Consider the following 13,501-nt stretch of genomic DNA (forward strand, 5'->3'; position numbering starts at 1 on the left):
CAAAATGAGCACTTTTTCTTCTTCTCTTAAACCTAGGGACTCCTTTCCATTTGATCAACAATTTAACATTTTGATGAGATTTATTGTGGATCAAACTCAAACTCCTAACCTCAAGGTTGGTACCTATTTGTCATTACAGTTCAACCTCTAGAAGTTAAATTTGCTTAAAATATACTTTTTTTGTTCATGACTCTTATTTGGCTGTTATGAATAAATCTGCTGTGAACATCCTTGTACAACTATTTGGTAACATGTTTCCATTTCCCTTGGTTGAGTACATAGGAGAAAAGTTGCTGGTTTATTGGGTAGTTGTATACTTAACTTTATTTTAAATGGCTAAAATGGTTGTACCACATCCATCCATGATATTCCCACTAGCAATATAATGGAAGCACCAGTTCCACATCCTCACCCACATTTGGGTATTATTACTATTTAAACTAGAAAGTTCTGATGTGGTGAGATAAGGTATCTTATTGGAATGTTATGATTTCAATATTAACATTTTAACACATGAAAATTAATTGTTAATTACATACTTTGGAAAATCATAACTATAACAAGAATGAATTTGAGGAAGGATGTGTGTTAATTTGAATTTGGTCATGTACATCATGTGTTCTTTAATCATTAACTTTTGTTGGGATTTTAGTGTAGGCCCAGTAAATAATAATCCCCTTCTCCAAAGGTCAAAGCTAATTGAAGCATCCATGGAGTAGTTGGGGTAGAGTATTAGCTTGATCGCTGAAAATGCTACCATGCAGGACATGACTGAGGATGTATGAAAAAACAAAACTAAATACTTCTGGTCAGTGGCAGAGCTGGAAATCCTGCAGCCTGCCCATGGGGGCTCATGCCCTGCAGTTGTCCTGCGCATACATGAGGAACAGAGCATACCTTCAGTCTAAAACTGAAGAGAATTGAGCTATATGCCACTCACCCTGTTCCCAAACTTACCTATCAGTCATTTATTTCATGCTTTTGTCCCTGGCAGATGCCACTCCATGTGGAAACATGAATCCAGGGGAGAGGGGGTGTTCCCTCAATATTATTACTTTTTTCTGATCAGAATTCAGCTCAAAATTCTATTCAAAGATCTGTAAAATGTACTTATTGTTTATAATTATTGGATCTTTCAGGTCAAAGTTGCAATCCTGAAGTACATTGAGTCCCTCGCTCGGCAGATGGATCCAACAGACTTTGTAAACTCTAGTGAGACGAGGCTTGCTGTATCTAGAATTATAACCTGGACGACAGAACCAAAGAGTTCAGACGTGAGAAAGGTATGTCCAAGAGAACTCGAGTGCAGCTTTTTAAACACAGACTGTTCTCAGGCACGTATGAGGAAAAGAAATTTACTTAGAAACTTGCAAACCACCCCATACACCTTCACAGGATCCTTTATCGCTCCTTTTCTGTAAAAATCAAGTCTTTGCTCTTGCCCCTTACCTTCTCTCTGGTTCCATCTAGTCCCAGTCTTCTGACATCAAAATGAAAATCAGAAATCATGTATGAGGGGTTCATGATTTTCTTAGGCACCTGTTTTGTTCTTTTCAAATGTGTGAAAGCACTGGTAGCTAGCTTAGTGTCTCTTAAGGCCATTGATTTTTCATGTATCAGTTTCATGATGTGGACTTTGAGGACAGAATTGAAGATCTGAGGCTACATGGCCACAAAGTGCCTCCTAGCAAAATGTGGAGCAAAGTTTGCTAAGATAGGAATTCCTGAAATTAAAAAGAACAAACCGTTTTGGATCATAGACCACATTTGGAACATACTTTCTTTGACGTGGGGGGGTGAATGGATGGGGAGGAAGAATTCAGATTTAGAGCCACCTGGACACCAAGGTGATGCTTTGTTGTTGTTGTTGTTGTTGTTTTTCAATCAACCGAAGAGAAGTATTGGCTACTTTCTTCAGAAGTGGTAACATTGAGAGGCATATAACAAAGTAATATACTAGTACCCAGGGACATATAATAGTACACAGGGTACCATTTCTCTTACTAGGTAGTAGTCTGCCTCAGGATCATTACAGAGATTAATTATTACATGTAAAACACTTTGTCAATTCCTGAAAAGTTGTAAACAGGCAACAAGTATAAGTTACTGTGTTTGTTTCTCTTTCTCTCTTACCTGTCTGTGTCTTTCTGTTCTTGAGTTTCACCCGTGGCCATTATTCTTTTACTTAATATATAAACTTGAGTAGCCCTTGTAAAGCACTCTTTAAAAGCCAGCTTTCTCAGTTCTGCTTTCAGACTAAAAGTACTTGATTCTGGTTATTGGTGTATAATCACGAGCCTTGCGTTTTTTTCCTTCTGTGCCATACTCCTTCTGTGTTTAGCCTGACCAGTGGACTCCTTTGGCCTTAAGCAGAGTTGATAATGTGGACCACTTGAGTCCAGGCAGGAAAAAAGGAAAGAAGAATTCCAGGAGCAGTTGGCAGGAGTATGTATTTACAAATGCAGATGAACACTTAGCTCTTCCTCTAATGGAGTTCAAAGACAGCAGAAGAATTCTCTAAAAGGTTTCTTTGAAAGGGTTGCGGGTCATGTAAGTCCTGTGTCCACTGTATAGTAATAAACTAAATTGTCCAAGGTCAAAAGAACAAGGACCAATCTTATTCAAGTATTCATTCAAAATTACTATCAAAAGAGCATTTCACTGGCAGCCTTTAATTTAGCCATTAAGCCAGGGTTGGATTAAGGAGGAACGATAGGGGATGGTTGAATGATTTGGTTGGTATGTGAGTCACAAACCAGTATTTCTGTTGTAATTTTCGAAGTCACAAGATGGCCAATAAATACAAAAGCCTTCAGGATAGCTTTCTGTCTTTAGTCATAACACTTAAGTATATGTGTGTCTATGTGTGTTCCTTTTGAAATTGAATGTTACTTAAATATACCCTCCTGTAGGGCTGAAACATATTTTCGACTTCCAGGTAGCGTGATTAGGGCCTGCAGGGGAACAGCACACTTTCATCATAATGTCCACTTTCTCTGGACATGCACATTAGAAATTTGAACTAGAATTTATTTTCCTAACTATTCTAAACAGGATGTTATAGTAACTTTTTTCCTTGAGTTATTTAGCCTTGGGCTCCAATACACTCAACTTATTTTAATAATAGCATAAGTCAAATATGATTAAGATACTAGTTCAAACCTAAGTTCTGGGACAGTAAGCCTGATCTTCAGAAAAGTTGGAAAGCTTTATTACAGCAGTAGTTCTCAGTCCTGGCTGCCATTAAAATCAACCTCAATTCCTGGGCTCTGCCCCAGGTAATTTGACCTAATTGGTATAAAGTATGGACAGTGTTTTGGGTCTCATTCCCTCTGCTCTTGGCTGATGTTTAATGCACAGAGTTGAGACCCATTGCTTTAGACCGTTACCCTGGGTTTGAACTTCAAGGCATACAGCCTGCTAATGTTGTGTTGACCTGGTTGCCACTAATTCTCTTGGTCCCAGCCTACATCTTCTCTTCAGTGTCTTCAGGACGAGGGCTGGACTTGCTGCTCCCCTGTGTGGTCCCCACCTCCCTGTTTCCACCCACCCTGTATATTCAACACCTAGCACAACACCTGTTGAAACAAAGTAGGCATTTAATAAATATTTCGAATTAATTAACGAATGATAAATGTCCAAAGAGAAATGATCTCATTTTAAGTAGCACATCGAAGCCATCATTTTCAAAGCCATAATGTTGGAATCCCCTGTTTTGACATCTGTATTAGTTTTCTGTTGCATACCAAATCACCACAAACTTGGCAGCTTGAAACTACAAAAATTTATTAGATTGTCACTTCTGTGATTCAGGAATCTGGCACACTGTCTCTGGGTCCTTTGCCTCGGGTCTTAACAAACTGAAATCAAGAAGTCTGGGTTTTTGGTCTCACCTGAGATCTGGTCTCTTGTGGCTCATGGGTTCTCAGCCCAATTCTGTTCCTTACAGAAGTAGGGCTGAGATGCCTGTTTTCTTGCTGTCGGCAGGGGGTGTTCTCAGCTCAGAGACGCTACCCACCACCCCCTGCCACATGGCCCTCTCCACAACATGGCAGTTTGCTTTCTCAAAGCCAGCAGGAGAATATTTGGGGGGGAAAATATTTTCCCAAACTTCCCAAATTAGGTGAAAAACCTTAATCTATCTAAGAATATTAATTTTCTGCAGACAATACCTGGGAAATTGGCAGTGTAATTCATTCTATAGAATCTTACTTGGAAAAGCACTTTAAACTGACAGAATGCTACATTTGTTAACATTTTTAATATTTATGTTGTTCCCTTTTCATCTCAGCATTTTGGGGTGTTTCATGTTGGAGTGTTTAGATATTTAAGAAGTTTTGAAGAGGAGGGAAGAGGCATAGCCAAAACCAGAACACAAGCCAGTCAGCAGTGGAATATGCTTAGGCTGAGACTGAGGGGGGACTAGCAGGAGAACCCCCACCCAGACCTTCACTGGCCCACTTTATTCCCAAAGTCACTGTGTTCGTGTTTTAGGTATGGGAGCCCTGAATAGTCATGTTGGCCAAATTATACCTTTCTGAAGGCACTGTGTTTGTGTTAAGATAATATAATGTGGGGTGCCTGGATGGCTCAGTACGTTAAGTGTCTGACTCTTGATTTCAGTTCAAGTTGTGATGTCAGGATTATAAGATAGGGATCCCTGGGTGGCGCAGCGGTTTGGCGCCTGCCTTGGGCCCAGGGCGCGATCCTGGAGACCCAGGATCGAATCCCACGTCAGGCTCCTGGTGCATGGAGCCTGCTTCTCCCTCTGCCTGTGTCTCTGCCTCTCTCTCTCTCTCTGTGTGACTATCATAAATAAATAAAAATTTAAAAAAAAAAAAAGGATTATAAGATAGAGCCCCACATTGGGCTCCACGCTCAGCACAGAGTCTGCTTGAGAGTCTCCTTCTGCCCCCACGCAGTTCATACACAAGACTGCACATGTGTGCACGTGCCCTCTCTCTCTTAAATAAAGAAGTCTTAAAAAAAAAAAGATAATATATTAGCAATAGGAAATGGATTCTAGATTTGACTTTCGTTTGACTTTTGCTTCTGCCATTTGGTAATGGTGTGAGCTGGCAGCTGGCACCTTAACTTCTAGCACCTTAAATTCTTGTTTGTTCTTTATAAAATGAGAATGATAATCCCTGCCTCAGGCTTCATTGGAAGGACTAATTGCAGTAGGAAAAAACATAGATAAATATTACTTCATTTACATTGCAGCCACTGGGGCACCTGGATGGCTCAGTGGTTGAGCGTCTTGTCTTGCCTTTGGCTCAGGGTGTGATCCTGGAGTCCTGGGATCGAGTCCCAAACCGGCCTCCCCGCAGAGAGCCTGCTTCTCCCTCGCCCTATGTTTATGCCTCTCTCCCTGTGTCTCTCATGAATAAATAAATAAAATCTTAAAAAAATATATACATCAGAGCCCTTGCTCTTATTCTTTAAGGGTTGTTTTGGTTTTGCTGCTGCTGTTTGTGAAACAAATGGAGAACCTGCTTTTTCCAGCATTAGAAAGGTATTTTTTCCCCCATCAACCAAAGGGAATGTAGTGATGCAGTTGAATTTTTAATGGTGTGTTTGTATTTCAGGATTCAGAATCCCTTTGGGTGTGCTTATCATACATTGATTCTCTGACATTTAGCACCTACATTGTCAGATGAGATAGCAGATTCAGCCCCCCACACGTTGTTTTGAGAAATGCAGTAAATGAAAGCATGGCAAAGAAACCTAGAGAGTATAAAGATGATGTTGCCTGAAGCAAGAAGAGGTTAGAAGCCTTCAAAAGTTGAAATTTCTAGCTGAAAAATATTTATTTATTTATTTTGAGAGAGGGGGAAAGAGAGAGAGAATCTTAAGCAGGCTCTTTGCCCAGCACAGAGCCCAACACGGGGCTCAAGTCACAACCCTAAGATCGTGACCTAAGCTGAAACCAAGAGTCTGTCACTTAACCAACTGAACCATCCAGGTGCCCCTCTCATTGAAAAACTTTCAAGTCTGATTGTAGGTAGGCAGTGTGGCCTAGCCTAGGGTTTTCCCATCAAACAGGATTTGAGGCTCAGCTTAATGGTGACTGAAATGAGTTGACCTTTTTGACCTTTTCATCGAGTAAGGCAAGAATGCTACTACTGCTAGCAAGGATTATGGTTATTATGCACCTAGCAAATGATAGAGGTTTGAAACTGGTACTTACTATTGTTATGCTTCCTATTCTTAGCTGTTAGAGTATATATATACCTAAGGTGATTTTGTAAAAGAAGCCAAATACTTCCACAGCTTACAAATAACCCTGGTTTAAGCACTTGCTTCTTCTCTCATTAAATCCTACCGCCTTTCCTGTTTGTCAGTCCCCGCTTCAGCGTAGTCGAGTAGGTGAGGATTTCCCCACTAGGTCAGCTTCCACCTGCTCTGGGCCTGGAGAAGGAAACTTGGAAGAAAATTGTAAACAGGTAGATATTAAACTAAGTACTAATTTGAAAAAAGATACTTCACTGTTTGCATTTTAGATTATTAATACTGATACCCATGTCAAGACACTGAAAAGATTTTGAAGAAACCTAAAATTCATATAATACTATGTGAGCGTGTGTGCGTGTAAATGTATGTATTTTGACATGTTTTATGATTAACACCCTGCCCAAAGACATAGCTGTGTTGAGTGCAGACCTCTACCATAGTTTAGCAGATGAGTGAAGGATACTAAATACGAAATAATCTGAGTGTTTTCAGATACCCTTTCTTTGGTGATTTTCTAAAGCAATTTTAATGACCATCCAGAGGGAGCAGTAATCATTTAATACATTAGAAAACTTCTTTTCCTCCCCAACTTTAAATTTTCCCCAATTAATACCATACCAATGCATTTGTCAAAGCTTTATTGATCTCCTGTCTCAATTCTTTCCATGCTGTGGCATTGAGATTCGAAGGACCTTTTACCCTCACCTACCAAATTCCCCTATAGGGGGCGTGAGTGGGGATTTCCTTGTAAGTTGCTATTTGTTCTTGAAACTCAGTGACCCTAGAGTTGTCCATTAGAAAAAGCGGCAACCTTGAGTGTTTTGTCTGGCCACTGATTGACCCCACCTCTTGTGAAAGGCAAGAAGCGTTCAGTGATGGGACAGGAACAGTGGCGTACTCCACTCTTGGATTCATTATTGCACATGAGCTCCAGGCTTTTTTCAACAGATCTCTCCAACTCAACCCCGTGTTTGGAATTACTAACTTTAAAGAGAGTGTATTGATAGTAATAATAAATAAAACCCAGTTTTCTTCCTTGCTTGGATTCTAGTATGCTGACGTCTCACTAAGAGGGTTGTAGGCAAAATATTTTAGGACCATAACCGCCTTATCTCTTTTTAAAACTGTGGCGTAAAACATTTTTAAAAGAACATATTTAAGTCCTACTTCCTATTCATTTCTGGAGCTTGAACATCATCAGAAAGGGTTTTACTTTGAAAACAGCTTTAAGCCACAGGGTGACTTTTGAAGATTGTATAAAATCATTTATATTTTGGAATATGTAAAAATAAATTATATTTGTTTATATGTATAAGTCACTGTAAATGTACCATCTTTCCAATGAGCTATATTTTCAAAATTCCCCGTCTTTCTGTTTGATTTCTCTAGTGGACCAGAAGTGAAAGTCTGCTGCACTTTCTTTTCCCATGTGATTAAGAGTCATTAATAGCCATGAATTAGCACAATTTCTAGACTTACAATCTTGCAGCCTTCTTGTTCCTAGAAGATCCCACTGATTTTATAATTGGCTTCATGAAAAACCCTTAAGTTAGTCATTTTAGAAAGAAATGTGTTTTTTTTTTTTAAGTAGAGACAGTAGCACATTTCACATAAAAATATACGATTCAAAAATATACTGATAAATTTTCTAATTTTCAAATGCCGTTGCCAATCAAAAAATAAGTCCCTAAACTTTTCCTACAATTTTAAATTGACGACTTTTTTCCTCCCTGCTAAAACTCACGTCTGTTTCTGTCTCTTTGAAGTATAATTTTTTCTGCATGCATTTTTTTCTAACATCTAATAAAATGGTTTTTTAAATGCACAGGTTACTTTGCATGAGTTTTGGATTTGCTTCTATACAAATGCACAGATCCTGTTAATATATATTACCTCAGTGGTGAAATAGATTCCTTCAGATAACTGTTTATTAAGAATGTTTCAAGAATGAAATGTAAAGATGTATATTTTAATACAATCAGTAAAGTGTGTTTTGCTGTGTCATGAAAGCACACACTGGCCCCTTGGGATTTAGTTTGGTTGGAAAGGTTACTAAGGACTGTATTTGGAGGTCAAGGGGAAAAGTAAGATACTTTTGCCCAATGCTGTGCTTAATAAATGCTTTCGATATGTCTAAAAAGTAGTTTATGTTGCTGTAAAAAACATTCTACTGATATTTTAAGTTTCATAATTAATTTTTATTTTTGGTTAAATATCTGGGTCTCTGAATTTTCTTTTTTTTTCCTTCTCCGGACACAAATAATAATTCTGCCTTAACTGGATCCAGAATTGATTTTAACACTGTGAAAGCACTGAAATATTTTGTGGTGTTTATTTCCAAAGCATTTCTCAGCAAATACATTTTTTGTAATTCCCTATACCATGGGGGAGAATATCCAGAATAATCACTGCAATCCTAAAATTAAAGTGTTTTGGACAGATAAATGTCGGAAGACGCTCATAATGTGTTTTGCTTTCTTCTGACCTTCAGAAATGTGTAAGAAATGCCATTATTTACTAAAGTTTTCTCTTGGCATAGTTTTTCTAAATCAGAACCCTTGGAAATAATCTCTCAGGCATCATTTTTTAAGCTCAGACTGCCTGCTACTACTTAGTGCCTTAGAAAGCACATAAACTTGCTGAGTCTCGTTGGGCCACTGTTGCTTCAGCTAACTGCTTTCCCACCTTGCTGCCAGCAGTCCTGCAATTTATTGTCTCAATTAATAAAGAAAAGTAGAGCATTTGCCAAAACAGAAAAATATGTTTTTGTACCATGGAAGGCTGATTGGCTTCCCACGGTCTGTCTCTCAGTTCATAGGCCTAACAGGAGTTTTTCAGATGTATTTAAACTCTTTTTCTAGAATTTCCCAGTCACTCGGAGTAGGCTTGAGGAAAAGTGGTTGTTCAAATAACCTACTGGCAGCTCACATAGAGCCTTACTCTCTCCAGGATGCACTGGGAGCCTTGTCCAGTTCTGACTTAGTAGAGTGGACCATCTCAGCCTTTTCACCTTCTTGGATTGTTTCATTTACGGATTTATCAGCTTTGTACCTAGTACTGAACAACATAAGAGTAATGGTCTATTACGAGCATGTTATGGAAATCCAAGGCCAGGGCTCGAAGATGAAACTGGGGCATATTTTGTAGATTCAGATTAAAGTCAGGCTACTTAAAATTGATGATCTTATTTCCTTGTGTTTTTTATGACAAAGACGTCCTCTCTGTTTTTTAATTTACTTTACTCATGCAAAAAACATTTTTGTAAAACAATTTTAATGGAAGTTTTGACCAAAATACGCTATTTTCCGTTATATCAATTAATCAAGTGTTCTTTTTCCAGGCAGCACAAATTGTGCTCATCTCTCTGTTTGAATTGAACACTCCTGAATTTACCATGTTACTTGGTGCCTTGCCAAAAACATTCCAGGATGGTGCCACCAAACTCCTGCATAACCACCTCAAGAATGCTAGCAACACCAGTGTGGTGAGTGCGTGGTCAAAGTTGGTACCTCTGTACCTATTATGATCTCTGTGAATCCCTGCTCTCTAGATGTGCTCTAATAGAATGTCCAGCTTTCTCTTGTTCTCTTTCTGTAGGTTGTGGGCATCTGGAGAATGGGGCCATGTCTGATCCTGCCACATTCCCAATGAATGAGTGAACCTAGTATTTAAATATGGCCTTTTTCTTAAGTGAGATTTTTCAACCAGTTAAATGTTTACTTGTTCACTTGGTCCTTTATTCATTGAGTTACTTAATTTTTTCATACTAATAAAGATGGAAGTGAAAGTGCCCAATTTGTGTTATTCTAGTCATCTCTGATATCAACCATTCAACCTCAGGAATCCCTATGTGACAGTTATCTATTTTGGGTGTATATATACTTTAAATTGGCCTTAATGATTCTTTAAAAAAAAAAAAAAAAGTCACCCTGATTGTGCAAATTTTGCCCTTTTATTCACATGTGGGTTAAAAAGCTAAAGGTGGGGGGTGGGAGGCACCTGGATGGCACAGTCAGTTGAGCGTTTGACTGGGTTTTGGCTCAGATCTCGATCTCACAATCATGAGATTGAGCCCTACATCAGGCTCGGTGCTCATCGTTGAGTCTACTTGAGATTGTTTCCCTCTTCCTCTGCCCCTCCTGCTTGTGCTCTTGCTCTCACTCTCTAAAATAAATTAATAAATCTTGGGGGGGGGAGCTAAGGGAAAGGGGACACTATAACCTTTGTTAAGCGCTTGAATAATGATGCTCATTCTGCTTTCACCCCAGGGCTCTCCGAGCAATACAATTGGCCGGACTCCCTCCCGACACACCAGTAGCAGGACCAGCCCCTTGACCTCACCCACCAACTGTTCCCATGGGGGCCTATCTCCCAGGTAATGCCATTTCAAGAAAAGTGAAGAAACTAAAGCACCCCAGTGTCTATCCAGCCTATTTCTAAGTTTTTAGACCAAGCTTAATACCAAAAAATAGATGGGTATCAGGAGACCATGAGCTCTAATTCTCACTCAAATCTTAACTGTACAATTTTGGGCAAAGTGCTTGACTTCTGTGGTGAAATGGCCAATTTGCACTGAATGTTCTTGGAGATTCTTTTGGCTCTAAGCACTCCCTAGTAACTTAATGATTTTAAAACTAAATTTACATTTAGTACTATTTCACATAAAACCATTTAGGAATTCATCACCTATTCTTTCAGCTCCAGGAGCACCTGAAGGTAATTGTCATCTAAGTAAATCCCTTACAGTTAGTCTACACATAGCCCGGGGTAGTGTTCCAGCCAAGGAGCCATTCCAAGTATAGTTGCTGTCATCATGGACTCATATTTGAAGCAGACTACTGCTCTGGAGAGGTATTAAGAACCTGAAAACTAAAATTGGATCAGAATATTCAGACTTTTATTGGGACCATGCAAACATTGATCTTACAGAGTCTGAGATAGCAACTTAAAATAAGAAAAAGACTTTGCCTCAGGAGCTCTAGACTTCTCCATTTGCCCCAAAGCCTTTGGAAGTCTCTGTATGGTGGCTTTAGTGACTACTGGCAGGTGTTGGGAGACTGCCTTGGCCTCACATAGAGTGGCCCTAGAGGCCAGATTTCACAGTACTCGGACCTGTGAGGATCATACATGCTGGTTTTGTCTATAAGAAGTCCAGATCTTTGCGATCCCTGGCCCCAAGAATCAAGGAGCTGTGTCTTAAGGGTTGTTGGTACCAAGATGATAAGAAAATACCACAAGTAATGCCATTTTCCCTTTAAAGGTAGGAAAATTTCAAAATGTGAGTGCCTTTATTTTTTTTTTATGTGAGTGCCTTTAAATTTATTTTAGATTTTTAAGTGATCAAGAGTCTCCCCAAATCTTCCATCCCTACCAATAAAATTCTCTTTAATTCTTCAAGTTGTCATATAAATATTTGGAATATATCAAATTTGTATTTTTCTCTTGGTGAAACAAAATATTTTGTATACTTATAGTATCCTACTGTTGATATTGCCTTATTTCTAATCCCCCTAAATCCCCCTGGTACTGTATTTAGGTAGAATGAAGAATGATGTCATGTATCCCAAGTTCGGTGTGTGTTGTCATGATTTTAGCAGGCTGTCAGAATTAATTAGTTGATATCAGAAGTGAAGGAAAACGTGTCTGACTTTCCCCAGGTGTGACTGAGGCTCAACCAACTATTTTTTTTCATATTAATATCTGTATCTAAAGTATATGACTTGTCTTAAATGAACAGAGTCCAGTGATAACAGTGAAATCAGAGTTCTCTTTCTTGGAATGGGGGATGGTATTTTATAGAAAACTTGAATTCTCTGTTAATGGTTGCTTTTGTTTAGAAGTAATACTTCTACACCATTAGTTGGGAAATCTGCTCTTCCATAATACACAGTTCATACTTCTTATCTTTAGTTTTTACTATTAGGGTGGCATATCCCTTAGGTAGTAATAAGCAAAAGGTAAAACTCAAGTACTTTATTATCTTATGTGCTACTGGTCTAAGTAAAAGATTGGTGGGGGCTGCTAGTGTAATCCATCAGAGCTAAAAATTGGTTCAGTATTAATCTTCATGGATCCCCAGATTATTAAAAAATTTATTTTTCCAAGTCACCATTTATTTTTATTTGGCCTGGTCTTAATTTTTACTGTCAAGGTTGCTGGTCAGTGGAAAATATGAAAACGTTTGTTTTTAATATTAATATCATTTTCAAGATTAAGGCCAAGTATGACCTAAATATTTTCTTGGCAACAAATTCTGCTTTAGGGAATTATTTAATTGCATGGTCTCTTCATTTTTTAAAACTAATGTGGCCTCAGTCAGGGAATACCGAGCCATATGGCCTTAGCCAACAACTTGAACTCAGTAGATGTGATTTTTCTCACAACTAAAACTGTCCAGAAGTAGGAAAAATGGCCTACCATCATTATACAACTAGAAATATTTCACCAGGAAAATTATGAAAGCTAAGAACTTTTGCATTAAATAGGAAAATGGACTTAGGGTTACCCCATTCCTGAGGCGGCAGTAGACACATTATCACGTGTGATTGCAGATGTTTTTCAAGAACACTGTTCTTGAAGCATCTGTTTTCTGTGAGCTACCATTCTTTTGAATCATCTTTTAAAAACGATGAAATCAGAAAGGGAGACAAACCATAAGAGACTCTAAATCACAGGTAACAAACTGAGGGTCGTTGGATGGAGTATGGTGGGAAGATGGGGTAACTGGGTGATGGGCATTAAGGAGGGTACCTGATATAATGAGCCCAGGGTGTTATATGCAACTGATGAATCACTGAGTTCTATCTCTGAAATTAATAATACACTATTTGTTAATTAACTGAATTTAAATTAAAAAGTAAAAGCGAAAAAACAGTTGCAAGGGGCTTCAGATATCACTTCACATCGATTCCCTTTGAGATCACAAAGTAGACAGCAGTCCCCATCCCTCTCTGCTGTACATTCTTGGCAAACCTGTTATAGAGCAGAGTGATCCTAATTAGATGACCTCTCGCAATAAAGGGTAATTTTAGGTGGATTTTACATCCACTGCATTTAGGATCAAGATTTCTGTGGAAGCAAAGTGGGGATTAATTGGGAGACCCAGCCTCCCAAAAGTAGTGGAGATGGTGGTACATCTGTTTTATGCTCTCCCTGTTAGCAGAGCTCCAGCCCAGATGGTCACCAGAGTTCTCTTGTACCTCCACCCGGACTCAGTGTGGGACTCAGAGAAGGTCTTTGGGCCCTTGTATGCCTATGCCATGCTGAC

General features: G+C 38.9%; 1 protein-coding gene across 25 annotated transcripts in view; it reads left to right on the plus strand.

Moving 5' to 3' along the window:
* Positions 1 to 13,501, plus strand: part of CLASP1 (cytoplasmic linker associated protein 1) — a 267,443-nt gene that overhangs the window by 211,923 nt on the left and 42,019 nt on the right. For all 25 annotated transcript variants that reach the window (XM_072788828.1, XM_072788829.1, XM_072788832.1 and 22 more), the window contains 4 exons: positions 37 to 115; positions 1,140 to 1,283; positions 9,575 to 9,718; positions 10,503 to 10,609. In XM_072788828.1, coding sequence (XP_072644929.1) covers positions 37 to 115; positions 1,140 to 1,283; positions 9,575 to 9,718; positions 10,503 to 10,609 — 474 coding nt within the window. The remainder of the gene's footprint in view (positions 1 to 36; positions 116 to 1,139; positions 1,284 to 9,574; positions 9,719 to 10,502; positions 10,610 to 13,501) is intronic.

Source organism: Canis lupus, chromosome 20, assembly GCF_048164855.1.
Source record: "Canis lupus baileyi chromosome 20, mCanLup2.hap1, whole genome shotgun sequence".
Taxonomy (NCBI): domain Eukaryota; kingdom Metazoa; phylum Chordata; class Mammalia; order Carnivora; family Canidae; genus Canis; species Canis lupus.